Raw genomic sequence first — 26,757 nt, forward strand, 5'->3', positions numbered from 1 at the left:
TGTATTTTCTCAGAATTTTTAGGTGCTTTATTTAAAGTGTAGCCCCTCTAGACCTCCCAATAGAATACAATGGCCTTGTTGTATGGGGCATGGTGGGTGATTTGTCGTGAGAACAAATAGGTCAGTTGACTGGGTTGACTTTTTTTTAAAGATTTTTAAGTGATAAATGACTTGTTTATTTTGTGTGTCATGTTGTGTGTTCAAGACTAAAAATTGCAGATTTGTTTTTAAAAGAGGTGAAAAATTTTGATATTCAGTCTTGGTCTAATGTGATGAGGCCTGACTAATGTGATGAGGCCTGACCAATTGATCGGTGATCTGGTCCAACCTGATTGATTCTTACAAGATGATCAACGATTTCCTAATCCAACCTCATCAAGTCTTACCCCATGATCTCCTGGTCCCATTGGCTTAAAACTGGAAGTATCATCTACAGCCACACACATACCTTAAATCTGTGTTCTTTAAACTGTGGACCTCCAGATGTTGCAAAACTACCCCTCCCAGCATGCCCGGACAGCCAACGGCTGTCCGGGCATGCTGGGAGGGGTAGTTTTGCAACATCTGGAGGTCCACAGTTTAAAGAACACTGCCTTAGATTAATCCCAGATGCTGAGGTATCCGATGACCATGTTAAAGGGGTATTCCAGGAATTTTTTTTATTTGACTATGCTACAGCGGCTGTAAAGTTAGTATAGTTCATAATATAGTGTCTGTACCTGTGTGTGACGGTTTTCTCACAATTCTTATGTGATTTTTCACCCAAATATTTATTTTTAACTGCATACAAAATGACTGTTGTCTCAGATTTTTCCCAGGTCAGATTTTTAAATAGACGTAATTTAAAAATCTCTGGAATGTTGTTTTGAAAAATGTTTCCCCCCCCCCCCCCCTCCGGAGTACCCCTTTAAGACCGTTTTGATTGTTTCCAGGTGCAATAGTTTTTTTCCCCCCTCTATGCTGCACATGAAACTAAGAATATTAAAAATATATGTAAAATCAAGAAGGAAAAGTACCCTTGACATGTTACATAGATTTTAGAAATTTTTTGAAAGAGGTTTAAAAAAAAAAAAAAAATGTAATTTTCTCTCTCTCTCTCTCTCTCTCTCTCTCTCTCTCTCTCTATCTATATCTATATCTATATCTATATCTATATCTATATCTATATCTATATCTATATCTATATCTATATCTATATCTATATCTATATCTATATCTATATATATATAATATATATAATATATTAGTTCCATGAAGGCAGCAGCAACTCCAGTTAAAGTGCAAAAAAGAGGTGTTTATTCACACAAGGTGCAGCGACGTTTCGGTTTGCTCACCAAACCGTTTTCAAGGCTTGAAAATGGTTTGGTGAGCAAACCGAAACGTCGCTGCGCCTTGTGTGAATAAACACCTCTTTTTTGCACTTTAACTGGAGTTGCTGCTGCCTTCATGGAACTATTTAAGTGGAGTCCTGGGCCTTGATTCCTGGCTGACAGCACCCGTGAACCTTTTGTCTGGGGATGTGCTGCTCTCATTGTGTGTGTTTGTTTGTGTTTGTTTGTGTGTGTGTTTGTTTGTGTGTGTGTGTGTGTGTGTTTGTGTGTGTGTGTGTGTTTGTGTGTGTGTGTGTGTTTGTTTGTTTGTGTGTGTTTGTTTGTGTGTGTTTGTTTGTGTGTGTTTGTGTGTGTTTGTTTGTGTGTGTTTGTTTGTGTGTGTTTGTTTGTGTGTGTTTGTTTGTGTGTGTTTGTTTGTGTGTGTTTGTTTGTGTGTGTTTGTTTGTGTGTGTTTGTGTGTGTTTGTGTGTGTTTGTGTTTGTGTGTGTGTGTTTGTGTGTGTTTGTGTGTGTTTGTGTGTGTTTGTGTGTGTTTGTGTTTGTGTGTGTGTGTTTGTGTGTGTTTGTGTGTGTTTGTGTGTGTGTGTTTGTGTGTGTGTGTTTGTGTGTGTGTTTTTGTGTGTGTTTGTGTGTGTGTTTGTGTGTGTGTGTTTGTTTGTGTGTAACTGGGTCAGTATTTTCCTCAGGGAGAGGCACCACTTCTGGTGTAAAAACGGAGATTCAAGTAGGCCATTTAGCACTCCGCGGGCTTCTGGGTACAAAAACATGCAAATTAGCTATATATATCTCTCTCTCTTATCGTTAGGATACATCATTTATTTCAGACTCTCGACACTCTTGTTGATCAGCAGATAGAAACTCTATGGTGCTTCATAAAGAAGCTCATCCCCTTTAGGCCATGTTCACATGGCCAAAAATGGGCGACATTATGCACATTTGAATGTTCTGACAGGTTCTTGGACCGCTTGAAAGTGCGTCATCTCATAGACGGCAATGCATTTCGTAGTGGAATCCACTGAAAGAGTGGACAGGTCTATTCTTTCTGCAAACACTGGAATCAGGATTTCCGCCGTGTTAACATGGCCTTATTGTTTACTCTGGACAGCGACATACTTCTCATAGTGGTTATGCCTGGTATTACAGCTTATTGAAGTGCGCTGCAATATCAGATTCAGGCTGATAAACAATGAAGGGGATGCAGTGCTGCATTTTTGTTTTCTTTAAAATTTGACAATCTCATTTTTTATTTTATTTTATTTTCATGAACAGCCGTAGAAAAATAAAGGGAAATGAAACTTTGTGTATAGACAGAGCACGTCTGACTTGTAATTCATGACTGGGAATATCTGCTGTATTCTGGAGATTATATTTCATCATAAGCACATGGCTCCGCTCCAGACTGAGGTGGCGTGGTTTGCGGTGAATTTTCCAGCTCTGAAAGGCCGGTTTTCCCTGCTTCGTTTTGTGTCGAGGTTAAAAAGCAGGAAAAGAGGCGGCTGACATTGATTTACTTGGTCCATCCCTGGCATCTGCGAGAAAACCTCAGAATATTTAGTATGCTCCCTGGGGATGCAAGATAAGATGCTAAATTCCACACAAAACAGAAAGGACGTAATACAGACCATAGACAATCAGTTTCTTAGAAAATGTAAAGTGATTGAGGTCAATTACAGAAGAGGGTTTTCTTTTTTTTCTTCTTCCCAGAAACAGCGCCACTTTTGTCTTTAGGTTATGTCTGGTATTGCAGCCCTCATTTAAAGGGGTATTCCAGGAAAAAAAAAATTATATATATCTACTGGCTCCAGAAAGTTAAACAGATTTGTAAATTACTTCTATTAAAAAATCTTAATCCTTCCAGTACTTATGAGCTTCTGAAGTTAAGGTTGTTCTTTTCTGTCTAAGTGCTCTCTGATGACAGGTGTCTCGGGAAACGCCCAGTTTAGAAGAGGTTTGCTATGGGGATTTGCTTCTAAACTGGGCGGTTCCCGAGACACGTGTCATCAGAGAGGACTTAGACAGAAAAGAACAACCTTAACTTCAGAAGCTCATAAGTACTGAAAGGATTACATTTTTTTAATGGAAGTAATTTACAAATCTGTTTAACTTTCTGGAGCCAGTTGATATATATTTAAAAAAAAAATAATTTCCTGGATAACCCCTTTAATTAAGTAAATAGGGGTGAGCTGCAATATTTAACACAGCCTGTGGACAAATTCTACACTACATGGGGAAAATGTATTATTCATACTGAAAGATTAGACCCTAATCATCTCTGAATTCTGTGCAGACTTTTGAGCCGTTTTACTAAAATCAGGATGGCTTTTTTAATTTTTTTATGATTTTCAGTTGGTACAATCCACGTAGAAACACAGGAAAAAATGTCATGCAAATATTTTAATATGTTTTCAGAATAGTGGAAAAAAAATATCAACGTGATGAGCACTTTCAGGCTGTTTCCCATTGAAATCCGTAAGAGACAGTTTACAGTCATAATTGATGCCTATTTGGAATATGTGCGGATTCCATGTCTAGTGCCAAAATTAGCTGCGTAAACGGGGCCTTACATTTGCTTAAAGGGGTACTCCACCCCTAGACATCTTATCGCCTATCCAAAGGGTAGGGGATAAGATGTCTGATTGTGGGGTCCTGCTGCTGGGACCCCTGCGATTTCTGTGCAGCACCCGGCATTCATTTAGAACGCAGGGAGCTGGCGGTGGGGTCGTGACATCACGCCACGCCCCCTCAATGCAAGTCTATGGGAGGGGGCGTGGCTGCTACCACGCCCCCTCCCATAGACTTGCATTGAGGGGGGCGTGGCGTGATGTCACGACCCCACCGCCAGCTCCAAGCGTTTGGAATAGAATGTTCCCAACGCTGGGGCAGCAGAGTACCCCCATTAAAGCAAAACTTAGTGTTGACAACTCCAAAGCTTATACCAACAGTTACCCAACTTTCCCAAACTACTGTATGACACAAACTGTGCAATACCTTATGACTATCCAGGTTCAGGATGTTAGAAAAGATGTGTGACAACCCTCTTGAGCTGTTATGGAAGTCAAATTAGTTGTTACCCACTTTGGGAAAGCTGAATGTATGGCTGCTTGTTGGCCAGAGATGTTAAAATCCTAAATTGTAAATCTAGCTTTATGGGGGGCAACTGACTCTCCCCTGACATATGATGGGGGACGAAAATGTTGGATTTCAGCTGCCCTACACTTTTTTGTTTTTGGGGAGATAAGCTGCTGACAGAGCTGTCTGGCAGTGGCTTAACTGCATTCTTCCCATTCACAACACATGAATATCCAGCCCAACATTCATGTGTATGGAAGAGAGCAGTCAGACAAATCATCATCTGACTAACAGTTGTTGAAGGTGAATTGGCACCTTAAAGGGGCATTCCGGGGCTGTAGAAAAAAAAATAGGTATGTTGGTGCCCCAGTAAAATTAAAAAGTCAAACTCTTTTTCTTTCCTCTTCCTTCCTCCTTCCTTCCTTCCCTCCTTCCTTCCTTCCCTCCTTCCTTCCTTCCCTCCTTCCTTCCTTCCCTCCTTCCCTCCTTCCTTCCTTCCCTCCTTCCTTCCTTCCCTCCTTCCTTCCTTCCCTCCTTCCTTCCTTCCTTCCCTCCTTCCTTCCCTCCTTCCTTCCCTCCTTCCTTCCCTCCTTCCTTCCTTCCTTCCTTCCTTCCCTCCTTCCTTCCTTCCTTCCTTCCCTCCTTCCTTCCCTCCTTCCTTCCCTCCTTCCTTCCTTCCCTCCTTCCTTCCCTCCTTCCTTCCTTCCTTCCTTCCTTCCTTCCCTCCTTCCTTCCTTCCCTCCTTCCCTCCTTCCTTCCTTCCTTCCTTCCTTCCCTCCTTCCCTCCTTCCCTCCTTCCTTCCTTCCCTCCTTCCCTCCTTCCTTCCTTCCTTCCTTCCTTCCTTCCCTCCTTCCTTCCCTCCTTCCTTCCTTCCCTCCTTCCTTCCTTCCCTCCTTCCTTCCTTCCCTCCTTCCTTTCCTCCTTCCTTCCCTCCTTCCTTCCTTCCCTCCTTCCTTTCTTCCTTCCTTCCCTCCTTCCTTCCCTCCTTCTTTCCCTCCTTCTTTCCCTCCTTCTTTCCCTCCTTCTTTCCCTCCTTCCTTCCCTCCTTCCTTCCCTCCTTCCTTCCCTCCTTCCTTCCCTCCTTCCTTCCCTCCTTCCTTCCCTCCTTCCCTCCTTCCTTCCTTCCTTCCTTCCCTCCTTCCTTCCTTCCTTCCTTCCTTCCCTCCTTCCCTCCTTCCCTCCTTCCCTCCTTCCCTCCTTCCTTCCTTCCTTCCTTCCCTCCTTCCTTCCTTCCCTCCCTCCCTCCTTCCTTCCTTCCCTCCCTCCTTCCTTCCCTCCTTCCTTCCTTCCCTCCTTCCCTCCTTCCCTCCTTCCTTCCTTCCTTCCTTCCTTCCCTCCTTCCTTCCTTCCCTCCTTCCTTCCTTCCCTCCTTCCTTCCTTCCCTCCTTCCTTCCTTCCCTCCTTCCTTCCTTCCCTCCTTCCTTTCCTCCTTCCTTCCTTCCCTCCTTCCTTTCCTCCTTCCTTTCCTCCTTCCTTCCTTACTTCCCTCCTTCCTTCCTTCCCTCCTTCCTTCCCTCCTTCCTTCCCTCCTTCTTTCCCTCCTTCTTTCCCTCCTTCCTTCCCTCCTTCCTTCCCTCCTTCCTTCCCTCCTTCCTTCCTTCCTTCCTCCTTCTTTTTTTTCCTCTCTTTTCTTTCTTTCTTCCTTCTCTCCCATCGCTCGTCTTTTCAACCTGCTTCTGAGACGAGCACTTCTATAGAGAAGGGCCTTTCTGCTCAGCCAATCACCGGCATAACATCTCAGAACCAGGTTGATAAGATGAGCGGTGGTGGACCAGAAGGAGAACTGGAGCTGCTGGGGACAAGGGGTAGGTAAGTATATAATTTATTTTTTCCAGTGCCCCTGCAGTATATTTTTTTCCTACAGTGCTGGAACACCCCTTTTAAGATCTGGAGATGTATGATCCTTTTGGTACATACTGCTCTAGAGTCACAACTTCTATTGGAGTGTCTCCCAACCAGGGTACCACCAGCTGTTGCAAAACTACAACTCCCAGCATGCCGCTGGCTGTCCGGGCATGCTGGGAGTTGTAGTTTTGCAACAGCTGGAGACCCCCTGGTTGGGAAACACTGCTCTAGATTGTCCAACTGTTGAAAAACTGCAACTTCTATTATGCACTATCCAGGCATGATGGGAGTTGTAGTTTTGCAACAGCTGGACAATCACAGGTTTGGGAGCACTGCTCTAGACCAGAGAAAACTTTAAAAAAAAAGTGAATGTTGGTGGACCTGGAGGACTGGTTGAGGACCACTGCTCTAGACTTCTCTTGCAGTCCCATGTAAAAAAACATAATACACAGGCCACCTGACTGCATGCGAGAAATTCAGCTCTGCTACATCCATTCAGAAGTCTCGTCAATGCTGGGTTACGATGGCGCTGTTCTTCTGCCGTCGCTCTGAGTGATCTCCCCTCACGTAGCAATAATAACCTCCTATAATATAGTTGGTAAATTTTTTTTTTTTTTTTCATCTCCTTTTGCCATTGGCTGCGCCCGGCTGCCCCCTTTAATAATTGAGGCGTCTTTATCTGCGGCAGGCTAAAGGTCCTCTTTACTCAATTATTCAGTAGCCTTCCCGCGCTGCTTTGTTGAGAGTCCTATCGGTTTTCACTCCTTCAAGCCATGGAGGGGGCGAGGAGAATAAATTCGTCCAAACGGCGAGGCTGGCGGCGGGTATTCCAAGAAAATGACATTAATTCGTCTTTAATGTGGAACTGTTAGCCGGGGACAATGTGCCAATTCCTTGCCAGAGACTGTGCCCGCGGGGTCATGGGAGGCAGCAGCTGAAGTTGGCATGGATTCTGATGGCTGGTTCTCTGTGAGTGATCTGAAGTATCTGGTGCGGTGGCACACAGGGTCCTACCAGCTGCACCCAGGTAAAAGCCAGCGCCGTCTTGTTGTTTACTCTCTTGTGGTTTATGTGAAGATTTTATGGCTTTCCTCCTTAGCAGAACAAGTTCCTTCCTAGACGTGTGTGAACACCGTACCCAGACCGCATTTATTTAATATATTTTTTTTTTTAACTCTGCTCAACCTGGGCACGGAATAAAGTTTTCCTGCAGCTTGGTGGTGCCTTGCCATCCCGTTACGGTGGCATGCAAATCGATTATGTAACTAATAGTTCTTGGCATAAATTCCGGGAACTCGTGGCGGTGGACAGGCGATTCTGTGGATTTTAAGAACATGCCGTCACTTCACAAGTAGCAGAGCTGTGTTTGTAAAACTGCGTACCGTAGATAACGTGCTTCAATAATCTTTAAAGGGGTTATCCAGGAAAAAAATTAAATTTAACATATCAACTGGCTCCAGAAAGTTAAACAGATTTGTAAATTACTTTTATAAAACAAATCTTAATCCTTTCAGTTCTTATAAGCTGCTGAAGTTGAGTTGTTCTTTTCTGTCTAAGTGCTCTCTGATGACACGTGTCTCAGGAACTGTCCAAAGTAGAAGCAAATCCCCATAGCAAAACTCTTCTACTCTGTGCAGTTCCCAAGACAAGCAGAGATGTCAGCAGAGAGCACTGTTGTCAGACAGAAAAGAACAACTCAACTTCAGCAGCTGAAAATTATTGGAAGGATTAAGATTTTTTAATAGAAGTAATTTACAAATCTGTTTAACTTTCTGGAGCCAGTTAATGATGAGAAAAAAAAAAAAAAAAAAAAAAAAACTTTTAAGGGGTGCGTTCATACTGAGGAATAGGAGAGGAATCCTCGTGTAAAAATTCCACTTTTTTTTTTGCGCAGAATTAACGCGGAATTCCACACAGATTTTCCACGTGGAATATAGGAGGAAAATGTTTTTTATTTTTTTATTTTTTTTGCTGGACTAAAGCCACCAATTGGAATTTCCCTTTTTTATTTATTTATTTTTTTTTTTTGTGCGGAATCTCCGCAAATTCCGTGGAGAAACGATTTCAATCAGAATTTTTTTTAACCATTTGACTTCAATGGACTTCTGCTTGCGTATTCCGCAAGGAGAATGAACATCTTCTCTCTTCTAGCGGGATGGAATTCCACCGTGGAATTCCGCCAGCGGAATTTACGCAGTGGGAACAGTGCAGAGTAAAATACATTGAAGTCAATAGCAAAGCAGATGTTAAATATTTCTAAAGTGGAGAATTCAAGAGGAATTACTCGAATAAATTCCTCTTGAATTACTCAGTATGAACGCATCCTAAGGCTACAATTTGGCGGGAATGCCTGGGCCGAAAATTTCAGGTGGGCATTCCGTGGAACATGGCGACGCTAGGGCATCACACAAAAAAAAAAAAAAAAAAAGGGCGCCGTGATGGAATTTTTTTCCTCAGGTTCCGCTTGGAAGTTCCGCCATGTCATCGAGTCCCTACAGAGCAAACAAATAAGGCAATATTATGTTCAGCATCATTTTGTATGTGTAGTATGATCTACAACAGTGGTCTTCAAACTGCGGACCTCCAGCTGTTGCAAAACTACACCTCTCAGCATGCCCGGACAGCCAACGGCATGCTGAGAGTTGTAGTTTTGCAGCATTGCTTATTGAGCAGACTTCTCTTATCTTGAGAATTTCTGCTCCTGTAAGTCCATGTACTTGGGAGCAGTAATCCCGACCATGCATAGAATTCCAGAACTACAGTGTAGACGGACACACAGGCAGAGCAGTAGAGGAGAAAGCAGAAGTCAGAAGTGTTACCTATACCAATAGTGATTGTCACCTAGCGGATGTCACTATATCGGATTTAGGGTACTTTCTCTCGTACAGGATGTGCTGCATATTTTCTGCTGCTGATTTACCTACCCATTGACTTAAATGGGTAGCAAAATTGGCTGCAGCCAAATGTGTGGCAGATCCTGTACGTATGCCCTTACCCTTAAGAAGAGGATTTGTAATAGTGTGCTGTTAAAGGGATGTACAGACAAGGAGAGCGCTCCTAGTGTGATACCGTAATGCAAAGATAATATGAACAAACAAGAAAACTTGCTCACCAAGTATAGTTGTACTGCGACCAAGTACAACTATGGTGAAGGCGTGAAGTGACCCTGCAACGGGTGAAGAACGGCAGCTGCTCCTGGACACACAAGCGAAGTAATTAAACGGATCCCTCCAAGGAACAACCCAGGATAGAGGCAGCGCACAAGACTTCAAAGGTAAAATGGTTTATTTACCCGGCATGCAACGCGTTTCGCTGGATAACCAGCTTCATCAGGCATCAACCTGATGAAGCTGGTTATCCAGCGAAACGCGTTGCATGCCGGGTAAATAAACCATTTTACCTTTGAAGTCTTGTGCGCTGCCTCTATCCTGGGTTGTTCCTTGGAGGGATCCGTTTAATTACTGTTAAAGGGATGTCCATTACTGATACACTGGTCTGTCTGTGAGTTGTCTGATAATCCGGCTTGTCCTCATGTCGCGGAGGATCCGGAAGCCGAGAAATGAGAACCTGTCTGATATGGTCTTCACAATGTATATCAGTTGGCTGCCTGTGATGCCAAGGGAACAAGGTGGTCACCAGTCACCGTCTTCTCTCGACTAGCGGTGTACACTATATAGAAAATAGCATGTCTCTCTTTTGATTGGTCAAAATGGGTCACTGGACTTTACAAGAATGGCACTATGGAGTATGTCAGGTGTAGAGATGAGCGAACTTACAGTAAATTTGATTCGTCACGAACTTCTCGGCTCGGCAGTTGATGACTTTTCCTCCATAAATTAGTTCCACTTTCAGGTGCTCCCATGGGCTGGAAAAAGGTGGATACAGTCCTAGGAGACTCTTTCCTAGGAATGTATCCACCTTTTCCAGCCCACAGGAGCACCTGAAAGCTGAACTAATTTACGCAGGATAAGTCTCCAACTGCCGAGCAGAAAAGTTTGTGACGAATCGAATTTACTGTAAGTTTGCTCATCTCTAGTCAGGTGATTCCTCCTTGAGAATGGGCATATAGCAACACTTTTTGGGCCAAAATGGGGCTTGCGAAAAAAAAAAATCTACAATTTTTTTTTTTTTTTGTAGACTAAGAAATTGCACTAGGTTATGCATCATGATCAAGTATTCATAAGGCTGCCGGTGTAATTGCCTACATTGAAATCGCCAAAATAGGAACATTTATGGTACTTTCACACTGTCGATGGTCAGCAGCAGGATACGCCTGTGTGAATGTACCCTTAGGCTAGGGTCACATGTAGTGCATCCGCAGCTGAAATTACTCTTGCGGATTTTCTGGAAGTGGAATTCCTGTGGTGTCAAATCTGCACTTAAGTGAAGAGCAACGTAATTTGCCTGCCGAATTTTAGCTGTGGGAAACCCTCTGCTACATGTGACCCTACACTTAAAGGGGTACTCCGGCCCTAAGACAACTTATCCCGTATCCAAAGGATAGGGGATAAGAGATCTGATCGTCACTCCCTCCCATCGACTTGCATTGCGGGGGCGTGATGTCACACGTGGGCGGAGTCGTGACGTCACTATACTCCGGCCCCGTAGTAGTGACCCGCCAGACTCTGAGCCTCCAGCGCTGCATGCAACTCACACAGGTGGGTGCTGCATGCGAAATTGTGGGGGTCGCCAGCAGCGGGACCCCTGTGATCAGAAATCTTATCCCCTATCCTTTGGATAGCGGATAAGATGTCTTAGGTCCGGAGTATCCCTTTAAAGTGCATCCAATTTCAAACCAGAAAGGTGAATGAGTGAACAGAGATGTTTATTACTATTAGACATTATTACCGTATTTTTCGCCATATAAGACGCACTTTTTCTTCCCCAAAACTGGGGGGGGGAAAGTTGGTGCGTCTTATACGGCAAATACACATTACAACCCTGTCCTATCGCTGAGGTCCCTGCGGCCATCAACAGCCGGTACCCGCAGCTAATACAGGACATCACCGATCGCGGTGATGCCCTGTATTAACCCTTCAGACGCGGCGATCAAAGCTGACCGCCGCGTCTGAAGCGAAAGTGACACTAACCCGGCTGCTCAGTCGGGCTGTTCGGGACCGCTGCGGTGAAATCGCTGCATCCAGAACAGCTTGCAGGACACCAGGAGGGACCTTATCTGCCTCCTCGGTGTCTGCTCCATGCCGGGATCCCCTGCATGGCCGGCACTCTCCTTCGCCGTCATAGCAGCGTGCGTAGCGACGTGATGACGGCGACAGAGAGTGAGGATACCCGGCAGCAGAGATGTTCTGGAGCGACGGGGACACCCTGGGGACGTAGCGACAGTGATGGAGGGCGACATCCAGGGCAGCGGTGACGGGTCCGGAGCGGCGGGGACAGGTGAGTATTACCTCCTATACCAGTGGTCTTCAACCTGCAAACCTCCAGATGTTGCAAAACTACAACTCCCTGCATGCCCGGACAGCCAACGGCTGTCCGGGCATGCTGGGAGTTGTAGTTTTGCAACATCTGGAGGTCCGCAGGTTGAAGGTTCAGAATCTTTTTTTTTTCTTCTAGATTTTCATGCTTTAAAATTGGGTGCGTCTTATATGCCGGAGCGTCTTATATGGCGAAAAATACGGTAACTGTGATCACTTTGTACCAAAATGCAATAAAGAGAGAATACAGATCATAGTAAAAAAAAAAATTAAAATAAAATATATATATGTTTTAATATCTTGAATAAGTTGGATGGTGCTCACCAGTGTGGACACTCAATAATAATATCTGACTCCCGGAACTCACTATACAGTGTGGGAATGGAAGACTGGCCATTAATGTGGCAAACATTTATACCTTCTTGTATCTACACTAATACATACCATATGCAAATAACAAATATGACACCTTTAAAAGTGTGTACCCTCCAATTAAAAAACAAACAAAAACAAAATGAAAACCTTTTGAATAGAACAAACTTCTGCACACTTCTCTCCTCGCTCGATGTCTTGGACCAGAAAGCCCCATAGACTTATATTACGAATCTGTCCAGGTCACATGACGCACAGCCAGGAGAGGCCAAACTAAGCAAACACTTCTCCCAGCTCTTATCAGTCAGCCCGACCGATCAAAGGTTTTGATGGATTCTAGTTCTTTCTCTCATGATTGGCCAGTCTGAATGCCGGATACTTAATATTACAGATTTGCTGTATGCCCAACCATTTTATCAACATGACGGCTGGTAAGTTCTCCAGCCCAATCTGCCGTGGTTATTTGACCTCTACGGTGACTGTTAGAGATGAGCGAACTTACAGTAAATTCGATTCGTCACAAACTTCTCGGCTCGGCGGTTGATTACTTTTTTTCCTGCATAAATTAGTTTAGCTTTCCGGTTCTCCCATAGGCTGGAAAAGGTGGATACAGTCCTAGGAGACTCTTTCCTAGGACTGTATCCACCTTTTCCAGCCCACCGGAGCACCGGAAAGCTGAACTAATTTATGCAGGATAAGTCATCAACTGCCGAGCCGAGAAGTTCGTGACGAATCGAATTTACTGTAAGTTCGCTCATCTCTAGTGACTAGTTTTAAATGGGTTTTCCTCCAAAGACCTTTCCTTTACAAGTTGTCATACACCTTCTGTAGCTGTTGTACAAATGTTCGGCCTATAGCCACCTCTGCAGTTAACCCCATACACATGAAATCCAGCTCACCACTCCAATGTAGTGCACGGATCTGTGCCTGGCACAGCACACAATATGCAGAAAAGAACGATCATCCAGCGCTTGGAAACAATAGCTTTATTGAAGATCACTTGACGCTGTTAAAACCAACCATACTGTCAGACACATTTCCAGCGCATGCGCTCTTCCTCGGTGAGGTCACCGAGGAAGAGCGCCTGCGCTCGAAACGAGTCTGTTGGTATGGTCGGTTTTAACAGCGTCAAGTGATCTTCAATAAAGCTATTGTTTCCAAGCGCTGGATGATCGTTCTTTTCTACAGGAGCGCTTGGCCCTGGAGAGGGAGGGGTAAGCCATTACAAGACTCTTAAAGGGGTATTCCAGGAAAAACCTTTTTTTTTATATATATCAACTGGCTCCAGAAAGCTAAACAGATTTGTAAATGACTTCTCTTAAAAAATCTTAAGCCTTCCAATAATTATCAGCTGCAGAAGTTGAGTTGTTGTTGTTTTCTGTCCTGCATCAGTGCTCTCTAACATCTCTGCTTGTCTCGGGAACTGCACAGAGTAGAAGAGGTTTGCTATGGGGATTTGCTTCTACTCTGGGCGGTTCCCGAGACACGTGTCATCAGAGAGCACTTAGACAGAAAAGAACAACTCAACTTCAGCAGCTCATAAGTACTGAAAGGATTAAGATTGTTTAATAGAAGTAATTTACAAATCTGTTTAACTCTCTGGAGCCAGTTGATATATAAAAATAAGTTTTTTTCCAAGATAACCCCTTTAAGGCTTATCTTCTCCAAAAACAAAAATGTTGGACAATTAAAAACCCACATGCCCAATCCTTCTCTTCCCTGACATCTGTCTGGAAAAATCAGGAGGCCTCCATACGCATTATAAAATCTAAAAGAGATAGGAGGAGCACTCCACGGCGTAAAACAATACCGGAGGTTGGGTAAGGCTCTAATGGATCACAGTCGCTTACCCAGAGTAGTTGTGTAAATCATACACAACAATGATGAGCGTATATCCAAATGACAGGCGTGAAACAGTCTGTAGCCCTCAAGCTTTCAATTGGTGCTGACGGGCCCAAATCGGACACAGCGGGAACCATAAAAAGGATTTATTCACCAAGATGTAACGCGTTTCGCTGCGCATGCGCAGCGAAACGCGTTGCATCTTGGTAAATAAATCCTTTTTATGGTTCCCGCTGTGTCCGATTTGGGTCCGTCAGTGCCACATGAATCTTGTTGCTAACCACGTAGAAGCCCACACCATTCCATTGCTCCATACACATTACAGTGGGCAGGTTCAGCTGATTTTTTTTTTCGCATTTAGGTCCTATAGCCTTCAAGTCTGTGGAAAATAAATTAATGGGTGTTCTTGTGACAGGAAACTAGTTTTAGTGATCACATGGTCCACTCTGGCTTAGAAGATGAAAGGTCCCATTCTACTAAGGGTACATTCACACTGCGGAATGATCATTTGGAGAAAATTCGGGATGACATTCAGTGCACAGCAGTGGCCGGCGCTAGGACCCCTCAGACATGCATCATCACCATTAAAGGGGTACTCCGGTGGAAAACATTTTCGGTGCCAAAAAGTTAAACAGATTTGTAAATTACGTCCTATTAAAAAATCTTAATCATTCCAGTACTTATTAGCTGCTGAATACTACAGAGGAAATTCTTTTCTTTTCGGACTTCTGTCAGTCCACAGTGCGCTCTGCTGACACCTCTGTCCATTTTAGGAACTGTCCAGAGCAGCATATATTTGCTATGTGGATTTTTCTCCTGCTCCGGACAGTTCCTGACACGGACAGAGGTGTCAGCAGAGAGCACTGTGGTAAGGCAGAAAGGAAATTCCAAAAGAAAAGCATTTCCTTTGTAGTGTACAGCCGCTAAGAAGTACTGGAAGGATTAAGATTTTTAAATAGAAGTAATTTACAAATCTGTTAAACTTTCTGGCACCAGTTGATTTAGAAAATGTTTTCCTCCGGAGTACCCCTTTAATGATTCTGCCTAAACCATGAACATGATCATTCTTTTTGCCGAGTCTGGATTTTTCCTTTTTTTTTTTTTTTTTTTTTTTTTTTTTTTTTTCCGCTGGTGAAATTCAACAGTGTGAATGGTGTAAGCAATGGAAGGCTGCTGTATCGCAAATTCCGATAGCCTAACAAAGCATATAGAAAGGGTTGTTTTAAAAGTATGCATTGTACAGGACTAGAGAACATAGCTGCTTTCTTTATGAAACAGGGTCACCCTTGTACATGAGTTGTTTGTGGCATTGGAGCTCGGCTACATTGACGCGGATGACGCTGAGTTGCAATACCGCACACAACCTGTGGTAAACGGTGGCATTGTTTTTGGATGGAAGCAACCATAATTCTTTCTAGTCATGTATTCTTTATCACCACCAGCATAAGGCTGGGTTCACACTACGTTTTTCAACTACGGTTCCCGCATATGTTTTCTATCAAAAACCCTATGGGGAAAAAACGGATGGAACAGTATGGGAAAAAGTAAACCGTATGCGTTTTTAAACAGTATACTGTTTTTAAAAGTGCATACTGTTCCGTCCGTTTTTATAGAAAAAAAAAAACCATACGTTTTTGAAAATGTTGTCCATTTTTAATGGGAGGGGACTTGGGTTGGGACTTTAGGATTCAAATGCGCATGTGCAAAGTAAAAACGTATACGTTTTTCCTGTATGGAACCGTATACATGTGCGTTTCCCATTGACGTCCATGTAAAAAAAAAAAAAAAAGTATATATATTTTTTTTCTATAAAAACAGACGGAACAGTATACTGTTTAAAAACATATACGGTTTACTTTTTCCCATACGGTTTTTGATAGAAAACGTATGCGGGAACCGTAGCTTGCATTACCCTGCATGTACAGCATTGTATTCAGGTGACGGACACTGCAAATCCTGTAAAAAAAAAAAACCAGCATTTATGACATTGTGAAGTGGAAAGCAGAAGCCAACTATTTACAGGGTACTTTACAGAACGTTCAGCGGCCTCTTATCTGGGATAACATCTAAGCCGTTCATCAGAGAGATATATAGACAGATAAACACAACGTTATTCTCACAATGTTCTGAAGATGCGTATCATGTCTTCAAGAATTCAGCGCACATGAGAAAACAGCAATTTCATGTTTAGTCAGAGAGAAAGAAGCTATTTTTAGAGGAGCGGAGATAGGGGAAACAGCACATGAATAATGTTATAATAACCGATCAGACAGATTCTGTAGGCACTTGCCAGTTCCTTTAGAAAAAATATGCTCCCACCAATATAAATCAAATCCCAGCTGTCAGCATAGGGGGAAAATATAGAATCGGAGCTGTAAAACAGCACCTGGGTATCTACAGCACATCCATAGACAATACATGTAGGGCATACAGACCCACCGCGCCATACAGTGGAGATAAGACACTTGTTTCCTATCCGGTGGATAAAGAGAAGTTGTAGGGACTGGAATACCCCTTTAATGAGCAGTCCTTGTAATACATAGAAGTACTGAGTTGTCCACAGTAAGGCTGCATTCACATCTCGTATTTGCAATACAGTTTCCTGTATCAGGTTTTATGTAAATAAATAAATAAATAAATAAAAAAGTCTCAAAACCGGACCAAACCATGTACAGCTGTATATATACACTGCTATACGAAGAATTCAGATGGCACTCACGATATATGCAGCAATAATGTAGTTTATTCAGTCAGGTCTGGATACAGGTAGGCAGACGGGCCGTTTCTCGCTCTCAATCAGCGCAATCATTGGTCTTTAGAAAGCGCTGATTGAGATCGAGAAACAGCCCGTCTGCCTACCTGTATCCAGACCTGACTGAATAAACTACATTATTGCTGCATATATCGTGAGTGCCATCTGAATTCTTCGTATAGCAGTGGACATTTTCTTACATAAGATTGAGCACCACGAGCAACAGCATATCCAGAGTGTGGGAAATAGACTGCACGGGTCCACACGTTCATACAACTCTACAGAGCAGTGCCGACTTACCTGTTGCAAAATTGGATGGTGGAAAACCGGATGGAACCATACGCGCATACAGTTCTTTACGGTTCCCATTGACCACCATTTTAAAAAAATGTATACAGGTTGTATCCGGTTTTTCACCTGGACATAAAACCGTAGTAGACTACAGTTTTGTGTACGGAAAAAAAATTGATAAAACCGTAAATGATGCAAAACGTACACACCGGATGCTACGTTTTGGCATACGGTTTTCAATGACGTGTCTATACATACAGTTTGCAATACGGTTCCATACGGTTTTTACACTGAAACCGTATACGGGAACCGTATTGCAAAAACGAGATGTGAATTGTAGATGTGAAAGAGATGCACTTGTAGCTACTTTCCATTCTGATAGATGTGTAAGGGCTAAATATGCTGTATAAAATGAGTGGATTATTGGTCATTGATACACACTCCCCAGCTAGTTTCTACATACAAGCTTCTAGAAAGGCTGAGAGAGAGAGAGACGTCCCTAGTCCAATCCCCTCTCTCAGAGGCCTGGACCCAAAACTAGTTTAGTGTTGGCATCTCTCCTATCTATGTTCCTTCTAGGTTGACCTGTCAGAGTGTCTACACCTAGTAAGAGTGTAAGATGCCCCCCCCCCCCCCCCCCCCCCGAGTACAACAGTTTTTTTTTCTACTTTCATTTTATGACCATGTAGTAATTCAGAATATCTGATAATATGGGGCAAATATGCCGGGTGGCTCAGGTTAAAGGGCTACTCGGCTGCTCAGTGTTCCGAACACTGGAGCCGGCGCCGGGAGCTTGTGATGTCATAGCCCCGCCCCCTCATGACGTCACACCACCTCAATGCAAGTCTATGGGAGGGGACAGCCGTCACACCCCCTCCCATAGACTTGTATTGAGGTGGCGGCACGTGACGTCATGAGGGGGCGGGGCTATGACATTACGAGCTCGCAGGCTGCAGCTTTCGGAACAGTTTGTTCCAAATGCTGAGCAGCGGAGTACCCCTTTTAAACACATTATTCATCTGAGGGTGCAACCAAAAAATTGCTTCCCTCATGCTAAGTGTCACGAGATGTTTTGCAGCCACTTATCCGGAGCTAGCAATAGAACTAAATACATGTGACTGTATTCCCAAGTAAGGTGCGCAATTGTTTTCTTAAAATGTACGAGAGGGGGTATTTTAAAAGGCGTTGAGCCCCCTTGTCCTGAGTATGGTGGCATTAACCATCACAAGGTTGGAGGCATCATTTTAATCTCAGTTGTAAGGTTCTTTTTAAAGCATCCAGTATGGGACGACTAGATCATATTTTCCCCCGCCTTAATGCACATCTTTGTCACAACTCTGATGTGTAGAGGTCATGGTCTAGAAATATTAGGCAGCCAAGGGCACTGTTTTGACAGATCTAGAGCATAACATCTCTACGACGGCCAGAGGACATCATGGCTGCCGAGACTTGTAGAGGAAACCCAGGAGCTAAGAAATTGCTCTAGGAAGACGTCTAATGAAAGTGTTTTTCCTCCTGTGCTTCCTCTGCTTGTCATTTCTCCTGTTCTGGATGCATGAATTGGCGAGAGAGAGAGAGAAAGGAGAACCGAACCTATTAGAAATTGGAATCTGCATGGACTTATATGCCAACTATAGATGCCATGAATTGTATTTGTGTGTGTGTTTAGCTATAGTCTTTTTATGTGTCTTGGCTAATGTTTGACTGTTTATTCTTACTGTAGTAGAAATCCAAGGCTGACTGTACTTTGGCTCCAATTTCTGTAGTAAAATTAGACTAGAACCTTTTCTACAAAGTGCTGCCAAAAATATCAATGACTTTATGAAAATTTGGTAGAATTGAGTTCCTCGAACATCTCTCACCTTCCTAACGAATAAACATTGCATTTCTTCCAAATTGCCTTTTATTTTATGGCTTGAAATTTAAGAACATGACATATATATTCGTTAAAGGGGTATTCCAGGATATTTTTTTTTTTATTAGTCTATGCTACAAGGGCTGTGAGGTTAATGTGGTTCATAATATAGTGTCTGTGTCTGTGTGTGTGTGACGGTTTTCTCACAATTCTTATGTGATTTTCACTCCAATATTTATTTTTAACAGCATACAAAATGACTGTTGTCTCAGATTTTTCCCAGCTTGCAATGTGGCCGAGACCTGACTCAACTAGTCAGCTGATGACAGGGAGCCTGTCTGTCTCAATGGGTGGAGGGATAAATCTGCAACTAATGCAACAGCTGTAGGCACCCTGATTGAAAACCACAGGTCTTTTGACTGGATGCAGCACAGAAAAATGGAATTATGGGATTTGTACGCAAAAAAGAAAACTCAACCAGGAAATACCAGTTCACAAAAAGCTAGCCACAGTGTTCTGGTAATCTCACAACATAGCCATTTAGCCCCAAGACAAGCGCAGATCCTTCCTAAGCATGTCCATTACTGTCTGCCAGGTACGTACTAAAATCACCTTATGGTGGATAACCCCTTTAAACCATTCTAAACATCCAGAGATATTTAAAGGCTATTCCTAACTGGACATTTATGGCATATCCCAAGAATAAGAGACCCCCCCTCCAGATGGCTTGCAGCTAGGTGGTCGGGAAGCCAAAAACCGCTTAACAGACTGTTACCTAAACAGTATTGCTTATGGTGTTATTTGTATATCTTTTTCCAAAAAGATCTTATCATAAACCTTTGATGTTGTCTAGCACCGGTCATAAAAGAATATTCTGTTTAGCCAATGGCCGTTTCTCTGCTCTCTGGTATTCGATATTTGGGCTTGATGAAAGGTACCAACCACAAACTTAAATCTATTGATTACTAGTCAGGCCAAAATCTCATATAATGAAACAATAGACAGACAGGGCTCCATAGTGTAGTACTATTCTTGCACAAAGGAATAATGCAGGTCAATATTTTGCTTACCACAATGGGTTACACTCCACCAAGTGCAACAATGGATCAAAGTGTGGAATACCAATAAGGTGTCGGCAGCCACTCCACGTCTCGTCAGATATAGCAGAAATAACAGTAGAGCTCCAGGATGTGGACGGTATATACGGGCGCTCAACCACCAGGTAGTAGGATAAAACATTTATTCTACCATAATGTAACACGTTTCACAGCACAGCTGCTTCATCAGGCACAGCTGTGCTGTGAAACACGCTGCATTATGGGTGAATAAACGTTTTATCCTACTACCTGGTGGTTGAGCGTCCGTATATACCGTCCACATCCTGGAGTTCTATGGTTATTTCTGCAAAATCTAATATAAGGCTAAGTTCACATCTGAAAACTACCCTTCACTTATGGCATTGGCATATGTTGGAGTATCAGTGAAATGGTATGCAGATGACCTGGATTCATTGATTTCAGTGGACCAAAAGTAGTCTAAGGCTATGTTTCTTACAGGGATTGTTAGGTATTTTTTTTTCGAAAACTGCCTGAAGTTTTTGAGCCAAAGTCAAAAGGAATGAGAAATATGAAGGAAGGCCCTATACTTCTCATTCCTGCTGGATCCACTTCTGGCTTTGGCTCAAAAAACTGCAGTGGCAGCATAACAAACATGCCAAAAAAAAACTGTGTGGAAACCTGGCCTAATAGTGACTAGGTTTGGTACATATGTGAGAGCATGTAGTTTTTGTGTGGAACTCTGTGCAGTATATATGGGTTTAGCATTTGGTTAATTTTCTTCTGTATACCACAAATCTATGGTAGTTTTCAGATGTGAACTCGGCCTAACACTCATCCGTGTCTGCATCTGTTTTTTTTTTTTTTTTTTTATGCAAAAAGTATCCTTACCCCAAACATAAGTGGTTAATGTAATCTCCATCTGCAAAAAGCCTCACCAATTTGGGTTCGTGTGGGGATAATTTAGTTTCAATGGCTGCACTATCTTCTAGGCAGCATTATTGAGCCCTTGCCTATTGTATGTTTTCCATGGATGAGCACATTTGCCCAATGCCTCCCCTCAGTTGCTCTGCAGAATTTCTTGGCATGTATTAAATAAACAATAATGAAAATAACAGGCCTTTTCTGCTAGTATCTGAATGTGCACGCCTGAGTAAGGCCCTCTGTTGCACGTGGCGTGTTAACATAATGATAGGTCTTCGGCACATTCTGCTTTCTCTAGTCAAGTTGATTGCCCATTGACTGCCACCCCGCACATAGAAAGCCGAGGGGGAGGCGTAATTATCCTGACAAGCTCCTTTTTCCGCAGCCTTGTGGGCGCTGTGATGGTGTGATTGCCTGCTGTCAGATTGGTGCGGCCCATGTGTTAGATCACTACACAGCCACTGTTATTTGCCAGGACTGAGATAAATGTTCTGTGCTGGATGGGCACTACAATGTGGTGGCATATGTATACAAAGCTTAGCCCTGCCAGGGAGAATTTGCACCACAACAGAACCTGTTCTGCCTGATCCAGCAGGGTGGGCTTAGCAGTTTGAGCTCAGAAGTATAAATGCGGCTGTAGATAAGAATATGCCTTACTGTAGGCTGTAAATGTTTTTATTATTTGACCGCGGTATGTTATGTGTGTATTCCTTCATGTGATTGTCATTGTATTCCATCACCCTTCTCTAATAATATTTGCACATACCTAAACAGAAAAGGTTTACAGGGTTATATTGACTGCAAGGCAACCTATCTTGTCTGTAATCTGGGTGTGATCACTCTCATTATATGAAATATGTATTGTATGTTCCTTACAGCATTTACATTGTGTGCTACATATTGTGGGAATTTTATTTGTTACAGGCTGTTCATATTAAAGATGTATCCCAACCTAAAGCATGTACCACCTATCTGCTTAATATGTGGGGGGTTTTAGCTTTCCTCTATTTTTGACAGTCCTATACACTTCGTGCTCTGGAAGACCTGTCTTCCATTTTACAGATAACCATTTACTGTGAATGGGCGCTGTGTAATGCTTCATTTACACTGTGGTGGCACTGCATGGAATTGAACACTGCCTGACTTCAGCGCCTCTTCTGCTTCTTTCTTCTCTGGTCGGCGGCGCTCCTGGTTGTCCTTACTACATCATTGTGTGACACTGTACTATCGGGAGGTATACGATTTAAAACGGGTCACTCAATACCTGAGCCCCCATGATTTGAGGTTCTTATCCTTAACAATCGTTCCTGATCCCAGTATTCCCGGTGTTTCTCATCTGACTTGCTGAGACTTGACCTCTGCTTTTGACCTTTCCCTGCCTTGGCCTTCTGATTTATGTACCACACTAAGTAGGATTGACTCTAGCCTGTTCTTACTTTGTACCTTGCTGCCGTCCTGTTTTAGACATTCTGGCTTATCACTGGTTAACCCCATATTTGCTAATTTTGTTAATAGCTTGTCCATGTGTTGCTGACTTAGCCTGTCTGGCTGACTTTGTTGACGCCCCATCCACTTAGCGACAACTAAAGGTCCTTTTACACGGCCAATTATTCGGTGAATAAGGGTTTGTAGGAATGATTGTTCCCAATAATTGTCCCATGTAAAAGGGCCAGCAATTAGCCAACAAACGAGGAAAGGCTTGTTCTTCAGTTGATTGAATTTTTTATGTAAATGGGTGATTTGTGGCTGACAATGATCAAGCTAAAGGGCAGCAGGAATGATCCAGCATTAAGCCATCTAACACTTGGTCTAAACTTAGACAAGACAGTACAAATTTGGACTAGACAGTCTACAGATGTCAATTCCCCCTTGAGTGCTCTCAAGTACTGCACCTGTACAAATTATAATAAAATCTTACCTTATAAAACACTGCCTTATCTGCTGTGTATCAATACTCCCATGTTTACCATGTAGATCTTCAGTATAGAACTGAATGGATTATGGACTACCTACAATGTACATCATGGTTTTCCCTTGTGTTTTCTGCTAGAACTTAACAGCACCGATCTAAAAGGATGTATCAGCGAGAACAGCCTAAGCAGCAATGCCAGCCTGCCCAGTGTGCAGAGCTGCCGGAGACTTGGAGAGCGGAGGGTGGCCAGTTGGGCTGTATCCTTCGAACGGCTGCTCCAGGATCCAGTTGGAGTTCGATACTTCACAGTAAGTAAATATATATGTATCACAAATGAGAAATTACAGCTAAATTTTTTATTGGTTGATAGGGATATGGTGAGTTAGCTACTAGACCAGCAATCCCGCTACATGGCTTCCAAATTTTTGGAAAATGGTTGTCAAATTAATTTTAACTTCTAGATAATACTCTCTTCTGCAGCCGGTTCTGAGCACATGCGGCTGCTAATGTAAGAGCAGCCAAGTACAGGGCTTGGTGGGGTAAACCGGTGGAAAGAAACTGTGATAAAGCAGAGTAATTGTCAAGTGCTCTCCGAGCCATAAGTGGAGCAGCTGCCGCTAAAGTGGCTCATTAGAAGGAATCTGTCTGACAATCAGTGTGCCAAAAAAATGAGTTTTTATATGGAAATGACAATAATGAGTTCACTATGTGAGTATTCCGCTTCAGGCTCCGCACTCTATCCAAAAAATTGTGATTTAAAGGGGTTGCCTGGCTATAAAAAGAGACTATTTAGATGTACCATTTCTGGCAATTCCGAGTTTGTTGTTTCCTGTGCCCTGTAGCCCTTTACAGCTTGGGGATTTGAATAGAAACTGTAATGTTGTTTTATACCTGAAGTGGTGCTGCAGGGAAATTGTCACTGATCACTGTGAGAGAGGTTGTTGCTGGAGGAGTGTTCTTAAAAAAATAAATTAAAAAAAAGTATAGAATAAATAGAAAATAATAATTGGGTTAGCTCATAAATAACAACTGCTTAGTAGAATGTTTTCATTGTCTTAGAAAATTTGTTTAGGTAAAGCAGAGAGTAGCTGTATGCTTTTATTGATACCCAGGTTCCATGGATTTCAATCTGTACAATGTAATACATTGCTGCAGAGAAAATTGGCTTAAGGCTAAGTTTTCACTTGTTTTATTTATTTTTTTTCTGGCAGTTTTAACTTTTTTAAACAAACACATTGGAAAAACATATTAAATCTTTCAGATTTAGTCATACATTCCTTCTGTCCAGAACATTGACATGACAACATTAACAACAGTTACTGTGAAATGATAGCTAAAAATAATAACCTTTATGAAATAATTTACCTGCATAGCCACTGCCTGCTTTAAAAAATTGTTAGCTTTCTTCTGACTGGCTGGCAGAGTGCCTGGCCCAGGTAATCTTAAAACAGTAAACCAGCGATGCATAAAGCATCACTGGCGTACTGTTCAGTATATGGAGCAGGGACTCTTCTTTTCAAATCTGTCTTATCCACTGCTCCTTAGACCCTGCCTTATGCACTATCTATTATTTAAAATAAAAAAAATGAAGCTAATTGACAATTGGTCTTGATAAATACAAAAACAGCATGTTGTCTGATCCATCAGTTATGTGGTCTTCTGTTCCCTTTGTCCTTTCTTCTTCCAAATCCTTTATCTGTCTAATGACTTCAGCGATACATGGAATAAAAATGAATGGTGCTGAGTTGTTGGAGTTTATCCCAGATGTTTTGTGGGCCATTTTAGGGTGGATTTACCTTTTTTGTTTGTTTTTCTTTTTTTCCATTTTCCGATTTCATTGCCCCTTTTGATAAGTACACATAGTAGAGGTGATCTATGCGCGCACAGGTCTGATTTGAATCCGTTTTATGTCTTGTCCCCTGTAGGAATTTCTGAAGAAAGAGTTCAGCGAGGAGAACATCTTGTTCTGGCAGTCCTGCGAATATTTTAGTCGTGTTCCAGCTCATGACAAAAATGAGGTAAATAACTGACGCAATGGATGATATTTGTGCGTAACCCTATTTGAAATGTTATGACCGGACTTTGTGGATGCTGGTAAAATATTGTGTATATTAGATCCTAGAAGTGAAGATCCACATTAAGAATAATACATAACATCTTTTTCAGATTCAATTACATTTTGAGGCACATTTAGCCACATGCCTCATATTGGCTGCCTTTAAGATGTATTAATTATTTAGAATTTATTATAAATTAATTTATTAATTGATCCATTTATTTCAGCTGTCATACCGAGCACGGGAGATATTTAATAAGTTCTTGAGTAGCAAAGCGACCACACCGGTGAACATTGACAGCCAGGCTCAACTGGCTGATGACATACTGAATGCTCCGCACCCTGATATGTTTAAAGAACAGCAGCTTCAGGTATGTCTATATTAATAAATATAGATATGTTTTTTTGTCCCCCTCTTCTTCCAGTGGTGTTTTTTTTTTTTTTTTTTTTTTTTTTTTTTTGCTCCTTTTTGCCCCTGCTGCTTCTTGGACTTTGTATGACCTGACAATAAAAGTGTACAAATGGAGCTGACACCAGCTGTGAGGCCTTTTCTGGCTCAGAAAACTGGTTGATCCCATTAAACAAACGGCCTAGCTGAATGGAATAATTTTATCATAACAATTTTGATACTGCCAGTGTAGCCACTTAAAGCATATCTGTCATTTCAGGTGACTTTCCTATATAAGCTGCCCTATGTGTGTACATGAGGAGCAGCACTATTTCTGGCCATAATATAACTTATATATGGAATTTTTAGCAGATTTCTGCTCTGCAAGCTTCATCTATAATTTGCAGTTCTCCCAGAGCTGGCGGGCAGAGCCTAACATCAATACACAGAACAAACGCAGCAGGGGAGCCCACACTTCTATGTCTCCCTGCACTTACTTTATAGTAAGTGCAGGGAGACATAGAAGTATGGGCTCCCCTGCTGCGTGTGTTCTGTGTATTGATGTTAGGCTCTGCCCGCCAGCTCTGGGAGAACTGCAAATTATAGATGAAGCTTGCAGAGCAGAAATCTGCTAAAAATTCCATATACAAGTTATATGGCATGAAAGACCAACAGTGAGCAATCTAAACTGTCTATAAAGCCCTGCAGTGAGTTTTTTTGTTTTTTTACTTACACAGCGCTCTGTACTGTCTTTCTGTGGGCTGCTGTGTGTTCACAGGCACCTCATCTCCCTCCTCCCCCCTCCTTAGGTTTGTATTTACTGCTGTAATTTGGTGGCTGAATGATCTGATTTTGGGGAGAATACATTCTGACAGGAGAGAGGGAAGAAGCCTGATAACATCAGAAAGAAGCATTTTTATGTACTATTTGTACTATATGTACTATTGATCCGGACAATTGTATCCACATTTTGCATTCATAATATTAAATTCATATGGAGTTTGTTGAAAGTAACTATTTGTCTCATTTTCAGATTTTTAACCTTATGAAGTTTGACAGCTACACACGGTTCTTGAAGTCTCACCTGTACCAGGAATGCATGCTTGCAGAAGTGGAGGGGAGATCCCTCCCAGACCCCCAAGAGATACCAAGCAGTCCCACCTCAAAACATAGTGTTAGTTCTGACCGCTCCAATATCTCCACTCCTAAGAAGGTATGAGCTTGTTTTATTTATTTTTTTATTAATTAATTATTTGAATCCTCTACTCATTATCCAGAGCTGTGCTTGAGCAGCAGGAACAGTACAATGTTACTTTGCCCAAGCACCGCACGAGCATCAGTGAGAGTTGGTTATAGCCTCCAGCAGCTTTTTTTCCTCGTTCGGCTCCATTGGGGGATACAGAGACTGTGGGTATATGCTGCTGCCACTAGGAGGCTGACACTAGGCTACCCCGCCTACAGTCTCGGAGCTATCAGTTTTAGCTTAGTGTCTGTAGGAGGTAGACACAGGTCTGGAGCTCTCCAGACCTGGTCTTTTATTTTTTTCTTTAGTTTAGGGACGTGTGTATAGATTTTTTTTTTTTCATCTTTTTATTTCTCTCTTTTTAGGTGGGGGCTCAGGAGCATAGCA

General features: G+C 42.5%; 1 protein-coding gene across 1 annotated transcript in view; it reads left to right on the forward strand.

Moving 5' to 3' along the window:
• The window catches only part of RGS12 (regulator of G protein signaling 12), a 214,013-nt gene that overhangs the window by 145,878 nt on the left and 41,378 nt on the right, over positions 1-26,757 (forward strand). The window contains exons 5-8 of the mRNA XM_056555025.1: positions 22,822-22,991; positions 24,609-24,701; positions 24,967-25,110; positions 26,161-26,340. Coding sequence (XP_056411000.1) covers positions 22,822-22,991; positions 24,609-24,701; positions 24,967-25,110; positions 26,161-26,340 — 587 coding nt within the window. The remainder of the gene's footprint in view (positions 1-22,821; positions 22,992-24,608; positions 24,702-24,966; positions 25,111-26,160; positions 26,341-26,757) is intronic.

This window comes from Hyla sarda, chromosome 1, assembly GCF_029499605.1.
Source record: "Hyla sarda isolate aHylSar1 chromosome 1, aHylSar1.hap1, whole genome shotgun sequence".
Lineage (NCBI taxonomy): Eukaryota > Metazoa > Chordata > Amphibia > Anura > Hylidae > Hyla > Hyla sarda.